Source organism: Hippichthys cyanospilos, chromosome 1, assembly GCF_059441005.1.
Source record: "Hippichthys cyanospilos isolate Australia breed blue-spotted pipefish chromosome 1, RoL_Hcya_1.0, whole genome shotgun sequence".
Taxonomy (NCBI): domain Eukaryota; kingdom Metazoa; phylum Chordata; class Actinopteri; order Syngnathiformes; family Syngnathidae; genus Hippichthys; species Hippichthys cyanospilos.
This window is the reverse complement of record NC_142369.1, coordinates 8,067,749-8,084,902: the sequence shown is the minus strand read 5'-3', so window position 1 is coordinate 8,084,902 and position 17,154 is coordinate 8,067,749. Positions and strand designations below refer to the sequence as shown.

The 17,154-nt window shown below is 44.3% G+C and overlaps 1 protein-coding gene across 5 annotated transcripts in view; it reads right to left on the bottom strand.

Annotated features, from left to right (window-relative positions):
* The window catches only part of pcdh7b (protocadherin 7b), a 126,827-nt gene extending 112,003 nt beyond the window's left edge, over positions 1-14,824 (bottom strand). For all 5 annotated transcript variants that reach the window (XM_088426152.1, XM_088426161.1, XM_088426169.1 and 2 more), the window contains exon 1: positions 11,214-14,824. In XM_088426152.1, coding sequence (XP_088282278.1) covers positions 11,214-14,282 — 3,069 coding nt within the window. In that variant the 5' untranslated portion in view covers positions 14,283-14,824. The remainder of the gene's footprint in view (positions 1-11,213) is intronic.
* Positions 14,825-17,154: the final 2,330 nt, after the last annotated feature.

Here is a 17,154-nt window from a genome sequence, read left to right as displayed (position 1 = left end):
CAAGATAATCATGCTTGTGAAGACATATGGAAAAACAATCCAAACAAACACACATTCCAAGAAGCCCTAAAGAAAACACGGACTCACTGGTGGAGTTAACGAGATTCGCCTGAAATCTGGAGAATATTTCTAACGGATTCAGACCGTATTCCATTGAAATTTTGCGTCCAGGGGAGCCGGAACACAAATCGGGGAGGGCGGTGAATTTCGTCTCCCGACGGGGTTTTGACGTGGCGACGAAATGATCCCGTCGTGGCCAAGCAACCGCCGCCAATTTAGCGTTCGGGGACCTTGGCGTTTGAAATGTTCCCTGCTTCCCCAGGTGGCTTTATCACAAGATTTTAGTGGAACGCGGCGATCCTGTGCCTCATCCAACCGAGGGCCAACTTATTAGAGTGTGCTGACATTTTCCAGGGGGATGCTGTCTCTGAGCGATGCTTTCGGCATTGATGGGAGAGCTGTAAAATTGTTTCACCACCCACCGCCCCCCCTCCAAAATCCAGGCACACTGCCATGGGAGAAGTTAACAGTGGGTGGGGGAGACGTAGCAGTATATTGCCATAGTAACAATGGATTGCCCACCAAGGATTCCTGGGCAAACACAGGCATACGCTTTAAACGGCGAATACGGCTCCTCGCCAGAATCCCCCCCCCCACTTGTTCAAACAAAACCATGTTGGCACTGATAATGCTAACGTTTTAAACATAAATTACAAGGTCTGGGATTGTAGTGTCATGTTTCCGATTCTCAACGAGAAGAGGTTTGCCTGGGTAAAGAAAAGCTTATTCTAAGGGATTCAAAGGAGTCGGCGCAAACATACGCACGTGAATCCAACCCCACCCAAAAAAAAGATTAAAAAAAATCCACGGACGAAGCAGAGGGAGGTGGTGAGGTTTGCGTGCTAAGCACATATACGCTGACATCAAACAATCACCCCTCAATTGGCTTCGCGGGGGCAAAGTAATCGGAGCTGCTCAAACATTTGCCGCGGCGCCCGCGGAATTCCGATGGCGGCTAAACGACAAACGGCCAACAGGGGAGCTCCACTGCACACATTTAAATGTCACCCGTGCTGGCACTTAGGCGCTTATCAAAGCTGCTCTAAAAACTCGAGCGATTCCATTGTTCTCGTCCACACGATTCACACGGATTCGAACAAACTAATTTTAGTGAGAGAATTGAAAATATAGATTTTAAGTCATGCGAAAATTGACTTGCTTGCATTTTTAACAAGAAAAAAAATTACAAAGCTAATATTCCCTTACATTGTTTTTCTGCGAAAGTGCAGCATTTCCAATATGGAGTAAAATATTTAACTGGCAAACATTACATCAAAGGAATTTTCCTTCAAAGGGAAAGCTTTGAAAACGGACACTAGGGAGCTGAAATTTCACCCAGATGGAGGCAACATGTCAAATTTTAACATGGCACGACCACTTAGATATCGAATTAACAGGAGTGTGTCATCCCTTGGCTAAAATACTGTGAGATTGAGATTGAATAAAAGGACCTAAAAAATTGAAAAAAAAATTACTAAGTGCATATAAGTGTCTGAAACTTAAAAAAAAAAAACATGAAAGTTCTTAATTTATTGTAATTATGCTTGACAAAAACACATTTCTATTTTTATGATTATTTTTATATTAAGTATATTATTTGTAAGTATGTCCAAACATATTTGCAAGTATTTTTAAATGTATTTGCAAATATATATGAACTGTTAAAACATATTCAAACATACATGCAAATATGCTTGAAGTAAAAACAAATCCTTAAATTGTTTTGGGACACACAACCTCAAAACACAAATGTCAATAATATATTTTTGATCCAACTTTATGGAGAAAAAGTAGAGTCAGTGAAGACAAAAAAAAAAGCAACTGAACAGTAGTATTTCCATATTTATCTTGGAATTCTCACTTTAAAATCTCTTTAATCGCACTTTAAAATCTCTTTATTCTCGATTCACTTTTACTTTGTTCTATATTTTATTCCAAGCTTTAATAAGAATACTCAGAATTGTGGGGGGAAAAAAAGTTAAAATCCTACCATTTTTTTTTCCGCTGGCCGCAATCATGTTTAAATTATCATAGTTTTTCATAAAAACGTTGTAACGATAGAGCTCATCCCACTGAACATTGAGTGGTTTAAATAAAAAACAATTCATTAAAAATGTTCGTTATCCCGTCCACAAAAGCAGGTACCACATTGGTACAAAAAAACACGAGAGTAATCTTTTTAAACGGTGTAAAACCTTCTTTGTAATTCTTACTTCTTTAACACCCCCCTCTCCCCGGGCGCAACAAATCGAGCGATATTATTTCCTTCACCTGGTCAAATTGAACGGAACAACCCATCTAACATTCTCTTATTTCCACAATCAGACCCCCACCAAGGCCCAATCCAGACTCATTCACAATAGGGTCCCGAGCGTAACGTTTCAAAGAGCAGTATTTCAGTCTGGATTAGAACAGGCCACCCGCCCACCAACCATTCTCCTTTCTCTCCCTTCGTGATTGCGGCAAACACAGCAAATTGGTATTATTCCAGTGCCGGGGTTTACCCACTCATTCTCAATCCAAAATGGCTGTTGCGCTCCATCCCGGTGGCCAGGTTGATTTACTGCTTGTTGCTAAGGAATTTGATGCCGAGGAGAGAGCGAGAGAAGCCAACCGGCTCTCCTGAGATGGCGCAAAAGAGTAAAAGGTGATATCAAAGCGAAATCCTAAACTAGTGGGCAAGATGCTGCGAATCTACCGCCCGGAGCCAAATTAAATGTCTGGAGTTCTTCAATCCATTTGTCTGACGAGGAGCAGAATTAGAGAATCTTTGTTTTACGGTCCACTTTCTGACAGATGGGCTACAGAGAATACACACAATTGCGCTGACCTTTTCGCCTTTTGACAACTTCTTCCGTCGGTGCTACTTTAAGCTTGATTTCCGCAGCAGGCGCGCGATTCCGATTGCAAACGCGCATCTGATTTGTGTCCCCCCAAATAAGATGTCTTTATTTCATCCCTGTTTTACAGCAGGATTTTGTTCATCAACTACTGTTCTTCTTCTGTGTAAATATATGAGACTGACATGGATTTTTCAGGCCAATGCCGTTTTTGGCAGAGAAAAAAACATGAACAACAAACATTATATTAAAGAAAATACCATTAGTTCCTTCCCTTGACATTTTCAACAGGCATCAATTATACGATTTTCAACTTGATTTTCACTGGCCTACACCGTATTTTTCGCACTATAAGGCGCACCTAAAAGCCTTATTTTTTTTTAAAAAAAGCTGATGGTGCGCCTTATAATCAGGTGCGCCTTATATATGTTTCGACATTGAAATTGGATTCGAAGATGGGGAACGAACCGATAAAGTAAGCTTTACCTGTTTCTTTTGTGTGTTTACTGTTGACCAAGGTTGCTCATATTGACATTGAGTTATTATGCTAATGAGAGTTTAGAGTTATTATTTGTGTTGTTATTGTTATTACTTTGAGTATTACTACCGAATTTTAGTATAGTATTACTATATTGTGATTGAAGAAGTTTTAAAATAAGTCATTAATTAAGGGCGCGCCTTATAATCCAGTGCGCCTTATAGTGTGGAAAATACAGTGTGTGTGTGTGTGTGTGTGTGTATATATATATATATATATATATATATATATATATATATATATATATATATATATACACATCGTATTTTCCACACTATAAGGCGCACCCAAAATCCTTAATTTTTTTAAAAAGCTGATGGTGCGCCTTATAATCGGTTTTATGTAATAAGTAATAAGTTATATAATAAGTTTTATGAGCTAAATAACTTTGTCTGTGCATTTATCAAGAATTATTAAAAACTTCTTAATGTCGTAGCAATTTAAAAGTATTTCCAAACTTTTGCATTGAAGGTGTCTCCAAGTTTTTGCAAAGAAGAAGTCAATGAACATCTCCGCAACATCTTATTCCTGCCTGAAACAAAAGCAGGATCAAATCCAACATAAAAAGGACACTTAATTGAAACCTAACTAATTTAAAAGGCAAACTTCAATTATTCATCTGCAGTCAACCCAGCTTGGGTGTTCTCATCATTTTTTTTTAAGTTTGAATTCAGCTGTCAACTTCAATTAAGAAGAACGCTTTCCCTCAAGAGCAGAAAATCTGCCTTTTAATCGCTAAATAATAGCTAATTCGAATATGAAGTCATTTTCCCATCTGAACCTCAGCGTCGGCTGTAGCATCATAAATCTTGGCATCAGGTGTCACCTGCGATGCATATTTTACCCCCCCCCCCCCCCCCCCCCCCCGCCGAACTCGCCCACTCCACTTTTGATAGTGAAGGTATCGGTCATGCCTCCAGCCTCCCGCTTGTGCCTCGTATACGTAATGACCAGACACATATTCTCATATGACGAACAGCGTTTCTTGGGTAAACACCTCACGCACACACTCGCTTATTTTCATGCAGGATATTGAAACCCTCTCAGGCATGTCGCTGCCTGGTGTGCGAGATGATGGAGAGGCGGCGCAAGATACACTCCCATACTGTACGCCGCGCACCCGCCGAGCGCACGGGCGCTGATTTTTCTCCGCTTCCCCTCCCGCCCCCAGGCTTTGATGGATGGTCGGCGAGTGCCGCGCCTCCTGTTTCATACACACGTAATCTCATTTAGGGGGTGGGAGGGGGGGGTCAAAACAACCAGAGAGGGGGGTTAATATAAGTACTCAAGCGGTCCTCTTGTCGTTACCATTCCATTCAGCTGCTTAGCTAATATCTTCGCGACGTCCGCGGATTCTTAATGAAAGGCGGCGCTGGAAATGTAAAGCTTTTCAATGCATTATTTATTCTCAGACAGACATTAATGTGTCTCATAAAGTCAGTGGATTTCAGCACTTGTTAATATTTCAGATCTGTTGCATTACAAAGGAGGAAGGTCAAAGTCAAAAGGGAGGGGGTGGCGATACTGCGCAGGAACAGGTGCAGTCACAGACGTAAGGGAATCAATGTGAACCTGAACTCGGGGTGAAGGTTGTCGGTTAGGTTTTTTTTTTCTTTTCTTTTCCAAATATCCGTGGCACTATCTTTTTCACCTGTTAAAAGGTGCTTTCCTATTCCAGGATATACAGTCTGTGTTTAATTTGGTCCTTCGAGCCAAAACTACGTGCAGCATACTATGCACTGCATACATACATTCATTCATTCTTTATAATAAACAGTGTTTGCCATGGAATTTTTTTCAAAGAGGTGGCTCGTTGAGTCAACTCTGCAAGCACGATTGATACCGCCATATCACTAGTCCTATTCTTGCTGCACTGTGTTTCCATGAACGCCCGCTGTGAGGCACACCGGACTGAAAAAAAATCCTCTGGAATTGATACATTTAACTCTTTTAAGTGAGACAGAAAGTGGCTTGAGTCACCAAAATTTGAGCTTTCATTCGGATCTTTGTCCGATGGAGAGCTAATATATGATAAGCGCACCTGTCACTGGGTGATTCGTTCGTTTGATCAAGGGCCACTGAGGTAAACTAAGGAAAAGTGTGGTGGCACAAGTCACATGACTTGACTCGAGTCATCCAAATTCAGAACTTCAATCTAGATCTAGATCCTTCTTACTAAAAGAAAACCACAAAGCTAGGTAAGCTATGGTTTATTCAGCTTACCCATCGTTACATCTTGCAGCGCACCTGCTACTTTGTGATTCATTCGTTTCAACAAGGGCCACAGAACTCTGACTCAAGTAATACTTGACTCAACAAAACTTGAATTCAGAGCCATGTCTTCTAACATCCCCCCTAACTACAACGCTAGATAAGCTATGATTCATTTAGAGTACCAATACACACCTGCTACTGGGTGATTCATTGATTTGATCAAAGGCCGCAGAAGCACACAAATAGAAATTAAGTGTGTGGAGTCCAGTCACATAAACTGAGTCAGATTTGAGTCATCAAATTTCAGAACGATGTGTTTCATTGGCATGAAGTTCCGTTCATGTCGGATCATCTGTTGCTCATGAATTGAAGTTCAACATTCAATGCGATGTCTTCACAATGTCATCAATGAAACTCTGAACTGATAAGAACTTTGGGTGGGAGACTCCAGTCCTCGAGGGCCCCTATCCTGCATGTTTTTGATCGGGGGTCTTCAATCCTGGTCCTTCCTGTCCATCTGATTCAAATGATCAAATTATCACCACACAAAACAAACCAGGAAAAAAAACAAACACCCAGGAGACCAGCTCTTGAAGACCAGGATTGTAGATCCATCTCCCTCTTTCAACACACCCTATTCAAATTAGGGTCGTTCTCGTGCTTCTCTAGAATGTGATGATTATTTCAATTAGGTGTGCTGGTGGACGCAAACATACAAAACATCCAAGAGACCGACCCTCAAGGACCAGAATCATAGACCCGTGTTTTAGGAATCTCCTTCTTCCAACACACCGGATTCAAATGATAAGGATTGTTATCAGGCTCCCACAGAACTTGTTGTTATATTGATCATTTAAACCAGGTGTTCTGCTGAAAGAAAATAACCAAAGCATGCGAAGAGTGACCCATCCAATTTTCTTATCAGTTAAGAGTTGAAGTGATGACATCGTGAAGACGTTGCATTGAACGTAACTTGACTTTTCCGTTCCAATGACTCAATTCAAATGGCTGGATTGATTCCTTTTTTGCCTCAATCACTTGGTACTTCCTTGAAGCTTGACGTTCAAGACCCGAAAGATACTCGTGACTCACGCATGCGACTTACTCCCGCATCTGGTAAACGGAGTTGGACAAAAACCGTTGAGACCCGACCAGTTTGGAGCAAGACATCAGACCGCCCGAGGCATTTTTGTACAAAACGACAAAGTAGCCTCACAACAATAACGCCCGACTCCGCCAGACATTTTTGCAATTTTGATGAGGTACACACAAAACCGCCGCCGCCGTGCCCATTAGTCACACAAACAAGCCTCACGTCTGATCCGTGTTGCAACGCGGCGGGCCGACAGGCAACTATTCCCCCGAGTCTGACCGCGGCGCAGCTTAAGTGATGTTCCCATCCAGCCGGCCAGAAGTCCTGCAGTCGATATCGGACGACAACGCCAGGAAACAGCCAGGCTAGCGTAGCGCATCATAGACCCTGGGAGCCTTGTAAAAGTCAATTTGCTGTACGAAGCCTCACTAACAATCGCCGCGGATAAACAAGCGCGCGATATGGCGGCCCGGCGAAAAGTGACAGCGGCATATGAATCGGCGGCGCGAAATCAAATTCCGCGTTTGATGACGGCAAATTGAAAGAAGTGGCGGCGGAGAGGTGGCATCCTCGACGCCGACGCTCGCAATCAGCAGCGTGCTGGGCAATCAAGGCGGCGGGGCTCCGAAGTCGCTCTCTGTTTCCAACCTCTTCTCTCGCCGCACTTCTCTCGATATCTTTCTTATCGTGACAGATGTCAAGAGCCGGAGCGGCTCCTTCAATCACGAGTGTTTTCTTTTTTTAAGTTCTGTGAGAAGCTTGAGCTCAGTGGCGCATTTATCATAGGCAGAGAAGGCTGAAATGAAAGACAAAGCTGTTTTTTCATCACGAAAAAAAAAAAAAATTACAACTCAAGGTCCGCATCACTAGCTGCGATAAAATGCTAATAAAACAAAGCAGGCTATTTTGTGATGCAATGAAAAAAACTAGTTTGACCCCGCTGCTTGGCACAAAGTAAATTTACCGGCAACTGATTGGCTCATTGATAGAAATCGCACACTTATAGTCCCTTAACATTTCTGCTAGTTTATTAGGTGAGTCTTTTAGTTTAGTAATTGCCTTACAGCAAATCTATTCAAATCACCAAAGCAAATTATTGTGGAGAATGGCTTTCTGCCGCAGTTTCACGAGCACCACTTGTCTGCACCGCTTCCATTTTCCCCCCAGCATGTAAACAAAAGGCTGGGAAAGCATTGATTGAATTTATCTATAATAGATCCAAACGCAGTTCATTCAACTTTGCCTCAGCTGGTGGTACGCTGTACCACCAAGGATGACAATAATGGGCCCATCGAAAAACAACGTGTTCCCTCTTTTTATCCATCTCTGTAGCTCACACACACACACACATATATATATATATATACATATATATATATATATATATATATATATATATATATATATATATATATATATATATATATATATATATATATATATATATATGTATATATATATATACATCGTATTTTCCACACTATAAGGCACACCCAAAAGCCTTAATTTTTTTAAAAAGCTGATGGTGCGCCTTATAATCGGGTGCACCTTGTATATGTATATATATATGTATATCAATATTGAGATTGGGATCCGTAGATGGGAAATGAACTGATAAAGTAAACTTTACCCGCTGCTTTTGTGTGTTTACAGTTGGTTATATTGACATTGAGTTATTATGCTATTGAGAGTTTAGAGTTTTTATTTGAGTTATTATTGTTATTACTTACTATATTGTGGTTGAAAAAATTTTAAAATATGTCATTAATTGAGGGTGCGCCTTATAATCCAGTGCGCCTTATATATGGAAAAAGTTTTAAAATATGTCATTAATTGGGGGTGCGCCTTATAATCCGGTGCGCCTTATATATGGAAACGTTTTAAAATATGTCATTGATTGAGAGTGCGCTTTATAGTGCGGAAAATACGGTATATATATATATATATATATATATATATATATATATATATATATATATATATATATATATATATATATATATATATATATATATACACTTGTTCATCTATGTAGACTAGTTATGTGACATGCAGAACAACTAAATGCTCTTACAGGAGGGCAGAAGGTGCATCATTAAACTGTTTCCGTTTTCACTCTGTGTATCTAAAATGCTGGATTGTACCGTGATACAAATGACCACCACAGGCAAAGGCGCATATTTCCATATTGGTTTCTTGTTCATATTTGCATGACAACATATACTATTCAGGTGGTTGGGCTTATGTCGCAGCAGGACTGGAAGGCAGAGGTGACCACAAGGTTAAAAGTCCAGTAGTGCTTCCCGCACTGGCCCAGAGGCAAAGAATTCTGTTTTAAGCGTGTGGACCGGGGCCTCGCTCGGACTGGGGGTGGGTGGCGGTGAGTCTTGGCTACGTGAGCGGAAACTACAAACCGCTGAGGATCACCGCAGATTAAAAGTGATCCTTTTGAGGTCCAATGATGAAACAAAATCCCATGACCTTTGCTAATTTGATGGCTAAGTGATTTAAATCTTCACCACATTATATGGTCTGCCTGCATTATTTTCAGAATAGAAACCACCTCCAAGGATAATAAAGTATAATATCCGGCGGGGTGCACGCAATGAAAATTAAGAAGCAGCTATGTGTTAAAACAGTGTATTAACATTTTATCAGCTAGAGTCACAGGAAATGACCAGATTACTTGCTTTTTTTTAACGATTTTGCAAAACATCAAGGCTGATAAACCTGCATAGTTGCCTGGTTACCTACTAGGCCAGGTTACATCCGTAATTATGGTAAGATCAGGAGGATGAGGGGACAAAGACAAGAAACCCGATACCGAGAGGTTACAGTGAATGGTTGGTATTATCCCGCCCACCCTCGTCTCCCTCCCTGAGGGCCCTTGTCGGAACAGTAGGGGCCTTTCTCCGTACCTTCTAACAGAGCCGTCTTTCTTGTGCCCATTTCTATTCCTTCCCACGGATCGAGCAGAGGGATCATTAAAAAAGCCATAAAATCCAATATGTACCTTTACCCGGTAGTTATCAATACCCTCGATAGTGACAACCAATCCACTTTAAAAGAGAAAAAAGACCCCTGTTTTAAAGATAACTAGAACCCACTTGAAAGGTAAAAACACGGGCAGCGGCGTTTAAGCCCGGTGTCACAACAAACGCAGAAAGCTCGGCGGACGTGCGGCGGTAAATAATTATATAAGTGGAGCACAGTGACACACAATACAATGCGGAGGATAGAGTGCCCTTTTAATTATGCAGGAGACATCCAAAAGCAACAGCGTTCGACACCCTCCGGGGAAGAGCTGGGCAAATAGACAGTATTAGAAGCTGTGAGTGTGGGTAAGACGCAGCAGCAGGGGTGTGGATACATATATATATATATATATATATATATATATATATATATATATATATATATATATATATATATATATATATATATATATATATATATGAGAGTAGAGGGAGCGCCTGCCCCAAGAAGAACGACTGAAGCGTTTCGGAGGGAATGAGTGAAGCGTTGCAAGGGGCGTGATGTGGTGACAGGCGGAGAATGGAGGGAGGAAAAGAAAAAGGGTGTGCAGCACGGGTGGGAGCCTGGCATTGGAGATGTACCACACATGGCTGAGAAAAAAGATATGCTCCACGTCAAATAAAAGCAGAAACGGATCAATAATTCATTTCATTGCCTAATCAAGCCCGACGAAGCACCTCACCAAATCACCTGACTTTTTTTTCTCGTCGTGCCTTCAGTTTTCACGCGGGGGCAAAAGCTTTTTTTTTTCTTTTTTCTGAGGAAGCAAACAGAAAGAAGCTAAGACTTGCCGCAGGGCAGACGAGACAAGAAAAGTGGTTTTGGAGAAGAGATAAAGCAAGACGCGGTATGGACGGCGATGGAAAGAAAAACGTACAAATCGATTGTCGGTGGAATGAAACACGCACCGGAACGATAACGTGACCCGATGACCAGATGGCGCGTCTTATTGGACGGGAACAAAGCGTGTTTGCTCTGCGATGAACTCTCATTTACCTGACTCCCCTTTCTCAAAGAAGAAAAGGCCGCCTTGTCAGAAGCGGAGAGCAGGGCCCCCCTCCTCTCCTACCCTCTCTGCCTCTGGGATATATTAACCGCAAACCAAACCCTTATGCGCGCTGTCTGCAAGCCTCCAGACACATTAGCAGCAAGTGAAAAAAAGTTCGGCCCGGGCCGAGCGGTCGCGATCCCCCCCCGATGAGCTAATCCAAACCATTACGGTCCCTTTCAATATTGCATGTGAATGGCACTCCAAACCAAAACAGATCAATACTGCTAACTTGACACACATTAGCACCATAAAGGCAACACGACTACTGAGACTAGCCCTGTCAGAACGCATTATGCCAGACAAAACACTAAGAGAAGGAAACAGAATACATTTAAGAGTGGTGGAGGGAAAGCAAAAGAACATGGAGACGCATCTTCTTACCTGTTTGTTGTACTTGTTGATGGTCTGGCTGCTGTAGTCGGAGCAGTGGTCCGATCCCAGTGAAATGTTATCTCCGGTGCCAACGAAGGTGTTGGCCGGGGGCAGGTCCTGAACCGCCTGGTGCTTTTTGCCGGCCGTGGGCGACTGCGGGTGAAGCTGGACGGTGGGGAGCGGCGAGCTGGACTTGTAGTGCCGGGCCAGATCCGGACTGCCCGGACCCCCGTTGACCGAGCGATAGCGGCCCATGCCGGGGCTGTCCGACAGCTTCTCGTTGACGCCGTCGTAGCGCTGGCCGTTGGGTTTGGAGGCTTCCACTGTCACGATGCTGCTGTAGAGCGGCTGCTTGGATTTTTGCTTGCGCTTGTCTTTCTTGGGCTTCTTGGATTTGTCGTGTTGCTGTGGCGTGAAGAAGTCCTCGTGGTCTTTCTTACCGGCCTCGTAGCCGTTCTTATTTTTGGGCCGGCAGTAGCGGGCCATGACCACCACCAGGATGATGAGGATGACCGTCATGATTCCCGAAACGACGCCGATGACGATGCTCAGGCGTTGTTTGCTCAGGTCATAATTGGGGTCGCCGGCGATGTTGGTATTGAGAGACGTGCTCAGGCTCTTTGCCACCTGCGCCTCCACCACAGTAGAATTGGAAAGCGTCTCGTTAACGTAAACGTGGACCAGTGTGGTGGTGCTCTGGGATGGCTGCCCGCTGTCGTTTACCTGGACCACGAGCCTGTGTAGTCCGTAGTGCTTCTGCTCCAGCTTTCCCACGAGTGAAATCACGCCGGTGCCCCCGTCGATCTCAAACAGCCTGAAAGGGTTCCCGCCGACTATGCTGTAGTTCAGGTCGGCGTTGATGCCCGTATCGGTGTCCGTGGCGATGACCGTTCTCACCACGGTCCTGATGTTGCTGGAGGGCGGGAGGAGGGTGTAGGAGCTGTTTATCGGGAAGGTGACGGTCGGAGCGTTGTCGTTGTCATCCATGACAAATAGCGAGACGGTGGCGGTGGCCGAACGGGGCGGGTCGCCGCCGTCTACGGCCTTCACACGGAACGTGTATGTGGTTTTCTGCTCTCTGTCGAATGACAGAGTGGAGAAAATGGTCCCCGTATCGTTTTCGATTGAAAAGATCTCCTCCTCCTCCTCAATAAAAAGACTCATTTCTGCATTTTGACCTTTATCTGCGTCGATGACCGTAACCATGCCAACTGGACTGTTTGGCTCCAGATTCTCTTTGACGTAGAAGGTGAACACATCTTGCATGAACTTGGGCTCGTTGTCATTTTTGTCCGCCACCAGGATGACTACCGTAGCCGAGCCCTGTAAGGTGTTGATGCCCTTATCTTTAGCGATCACTTTAAATTCATAGCGCTCCGTTTGCTCCCGGTCCAGGATTGTGTTCACTCGGATGTCACCGCTGTCCGCGTCGATGGAGAAAATCCCATTTACAGATGAGTCCAGTGAATAGCTGATTTCCGCGTTCTTCCCGCTGTCGGCGTCGTTGGCCGACACCGTCGTCACCCTCTCGCCAGGGGCGTTGTTTTCCGGGAATGGCACCTCCACTATGTTTAGATTGAAGACGGGAGCGTTGTCATTGGTGTCACCCACTTTGACAATGAGGGAGTTATTACTCGCCAGGCTGGGGCTGCCAGAGTCCACCGCCACTATGACCACGTTGTATTCCTGCATGGTCTCGTAGTCCAGCGGCGCTGACGTATGGAGGAAGTATTTCTTTTTATTCTGCTCGCCCTCCATCTCGCTGGCGGGTTTGAGCTGGAAGGGCACATCGCCGACCACCGTGCAGGTCACGATGCCGTTCTCGCCCTGGTCACGATCCGACACCTGCACCAGAGCGATAGGCGTGTCCACCACCACGTCCTCCGCCACGTTGGCGATGCCGTCCTTCAGGAAAATGCGTCCGATTTTCCGGATTTCTATGGCGGGGACGTTGTCATTTTCGTCCTTAATGTTCAGCACCACGGTGGCCTTGTCCATTTTCGGAGGCTGACCTCGGTCACGGGCCATCACGGTGAACCTCAGCTGGCTCACTTCTTCGCGGTCGATGCGGTGCAGCACACTTAGCCACCCCATGCTCTCGTCCAACCTCAGCAGCCTCCGCACGGACTCCGTGGCCGCCCCGAACACGTACTCGATTTGACCGTTCACCCCCACGTCAGCGTCGGCCGCTTTGAGCTGTAGTATGGGGGAGCCGGGGGAGCTGTTCTCCAGCAGGTCTGCCTCGTATACACTCTTCTCAAACCGGGGGCTGTTGTCGTTCACGTCGGTGATCATCACCCTCAGGATGGCCTGGGAGGAACGCGGGGGATCGCCCCCGTCTCTAACGCGCAGCGTGAGCTCGTAGGAGTCTCTCTGCTCCCTATCGAGCGCCCCTTTAATGATGAGCTGGGGCTGCTTCTCGCCGTCGGTGGTGTCGGCGACTTGCAGCTCAAAAACGCTGCTCCTGCTCGCGCTGTCGTCAAATCTCCTCTTCCCCGAGTACGAGTCTCCCGAGGAGCGCCTGGAGTTCTCCCCGCCGTCCTGAATGAGCTCGTACCTCTCGATCCCATTCCTGCCAAAATCTCGGTCCGTGGCCGTGGGCAGCAGATAAAGGGTTCCGATCGGTCTGTTTTCCTCAACGGACAGCGTCAGGACAGGTGAAGGGAAAGAAGGAGTGTTGTCGTTTATATCTGAGATGATGACCTTTCCCTCAAAGAGGTCAACCCAGCTCTGGGCCGGTCCGATGACGGACACCTCGAAATCGATGAAGCACTCGTTCTCGTCGAATATCATCTGGCACTGTTGCAGTTTCTCGCGGTCGATCCTTCTCTCGTTGGTGGTGAGCTCACCTGTGATGTTGTCGATCTTGAAAAAATCCGAGCCGGACTCCAGGGTGAACGTCACTTCGCCCGAGCCCGCCACGATGCCCAGGTCGGCGGCCACGTTGCCCACCCGCACGTCCGGCGGTCCCTCCTCGGCCAGGCGGTACCGGAGCACCTGCTTGGCGGCGGGCTGATGCACAAACTGCAGGATGAGCATGCAGTAGTATAAATAGTCCACTGCACCAGTAGTCCTCATTGCTCCTTGTCAAAGTGTCCACCAAAATGACCGAGAAAAAGAAAAAAAAAATCACTGACTGTCAGGATTTTGTATTTAAAAAAGACTTCTTCTACATCACTCCTGCTGCAGTGGAAGGCAGCAAGTTTCCCCCTCTCTCCTCCTTTATGAATTTAAATGACGCCTCAGCGGTGCTCGTAAAAAAAGAAAGATAAAAAAAAAAGGATCGGTGCGCCACTGAGTCTTCACGCGCGTAAAAGGCGCCAGTCGGGGCAGCAGCAAGTGCAAGCTGTTCTCGTCGTCACTCACGTTTTTTCTGCGTTATCTCACCTCTTTTGTGGGCAATATTCCTCTGTGCTGCGATACGTCCGCGCCAGTCTGTGAAAAGTGCGGTGGGAGGGGAAAAAAAAAAGCACAGCCACCTTGCTCAGGCTGCTCTCATCCTGCAAGTCACTTAGTTGTGCTTGCCGGTGCGACGCGGCTCCACGAATGAAATAAAAAATAAAAAAAGGGAATGGGAGAAAAAGCAGCTAAATAAAAGTAAATCCGGTGTTTTTTCGGGGGGGTTAAGGGGGGTTGGATTCCTTTGCGGATGCAGCGACCTGTCCACTTGCCTGCAGACGTCTGTCGGCAGCTTCTCTCTGCAGCACCCAGAGAGGAACGCGCAAATGATATTCCTCTCTCTTTCTCGCTCTCGCTTTCTCTCTCACTCCCTCTCGCTCGCTCACCCCCACCTCTCTCGTAACGCGCGCGCTCGGGCTAGGCGTCCCGGTCCTGGCGTTGGGGTGCATCATGTCAGCGGAACATATTTTTGGGGAGGCTGGAGGGCTTTGGGGGAGATTTATGACGCAGTGAAGTACTTTGACAGATTTGTGATTTTCTGAAAAGACCGCAATAAAGTGCAGCGCTGTATTGTGTGAAGGTCCACTTGGGCATCCGGACCTTCTCGAAGTGAGTTGAAATTGTGTATAAGACTGATGAGAAGTAATGGGAGCGAGAACGGGACGTGGAGAGCAAAAGAGATTGCGACTGGATTCCAGCAGGGCTTGTTCCTTGCTTAATAGCGCCCTCTATCGTCCGCTTGCAAACAGACACGAGGGCCTAGAACGACATCAGAAGGGATTGAGACAACGGTGTGTTATTTTTATACCTTAGATATCTGAATCTTGCCACTCCATTGTTGTTGTTGTTTCTTTTTTGGAAGTATTTATGTCCCATTATTGTCACTGGATTTCAGCTCCATGAAAGAGATTAAATATTAAGCGTGACTCTCTTGAAGGGGATTTACTTACATGCAGACATAAAATAACATATTGTACTAAATATTTTAGGCAGGATATCTGTGCGTTTATTTTAATCTCACGGCCAATATTTGAAAACTAAAATCGGCTCTTTCTTTTTGGGATACAGCGTTCCTTCACGACATAACAGCGATATTTTCATTTATGACTATAGGTGTTTTCTATTGCGTTCTTTGAGTTTACGTCGCTATTTATCTTGCAATTTTTCTTCCTTTTCAATCAGACCAGTCAAAAAACAGCAATTTTCTCCCTTAAAAAAAAAAAAATCAACTTCGAACACATGGATTTTCATTTATGACCATTTTGATTGCATGTTAACCTCGCTATTTTTCTCTATATTTTCCCTCCTTCTAAGTCAGACCAGAAAAAAATATCATTTATTTAATGCATTTTATTTTTAACAAAAGAAACAAACTTAAAAAAGGGGGGCGGAAAACAAAAGCAAAAAATAAATAAAAAGTTCAGTCTCTGCTTCACAGATTTCAGCTATTTTCAGAAACATAACCAGTGATAAACAGGGTAACACTGTAGACCGATTATCGTCACCGATAATTGGCATTTTGCCAGATTATTTTGTCAGATAATTATTCATTTAAATATTCAGTTAATTCTATGATTAATTCTACTGACCCTGTGAACACTGCACGTTTTATTAACCAAAAAATTCTAACAATTTGAATTATTTTGAAAATTGGGAGAGCTTGATTTACTGTGGAAAAGAGCACTAAGTCATTTAATTTAAAAATTGTGTTCAAGATTTTAAGAACATGCCGATGACCTAGGTAGCTCCCTGATTTTCGTTAGAATTTTAGTAGCATTTTTATTGCGTTTTCTTCATTTATTTATTCATTTTTAATAACTAAATCTTCAGACGTTTTAACAAAGCGGTGGAGTATGCATTAAAAATCCTATATTTTTGGCCTTGTTCTTGAAAATGAATATCGGCTCAAAATATTGGTTACCAGAGTTCTTGATTATTAATAATCTGTACCAATATCGACCCTTAAAAAAAGATATATTTCTCGTTTCTGGTTTTTACGTAATTGTTAAAATAAACGTATTACATTTATTTTATGCTCAATCTAAAATAGAAAATGAGATTCGGTAAACTGGTAAACATAATGCATATGACGTTGACTAGCTAATGTTTCTTATGAGATCACGCAGGTGTACCTAATGAAGCGTCCGCCGAGCGTTGGGCTGTGATCAATGCCATCTCGTTTGGTTCAGAAACATCCGGGATGATTTACGAGCAATAGTGTGGCGCGAAAAAATAAATAAATAAAAGAAACGCCGCCGCGCAGCCAGTCGACTCCTGCAGGAAATCAATCAGTCTAATCAATTCTTTAAAAAAAAAAAAAGATTCTGGTCCTGTTGCCTTCTCGACAGTCTCACCAAGTGATGCAATATCCTGAGGCTGGATCAAGCAAGAAAACATCGGTGATTGCTGGTGTCCCATGGCCTTTGAATAAGCAGATAGAGAGCGCGTAGGACGATTTTTCCAGACAGTGTTTACAACCTGGACCGGCAACCATCAAGACTACCGATCGCTGTGAAAATCATTACCAACCTTCCCCTCCGGCAGATGACTG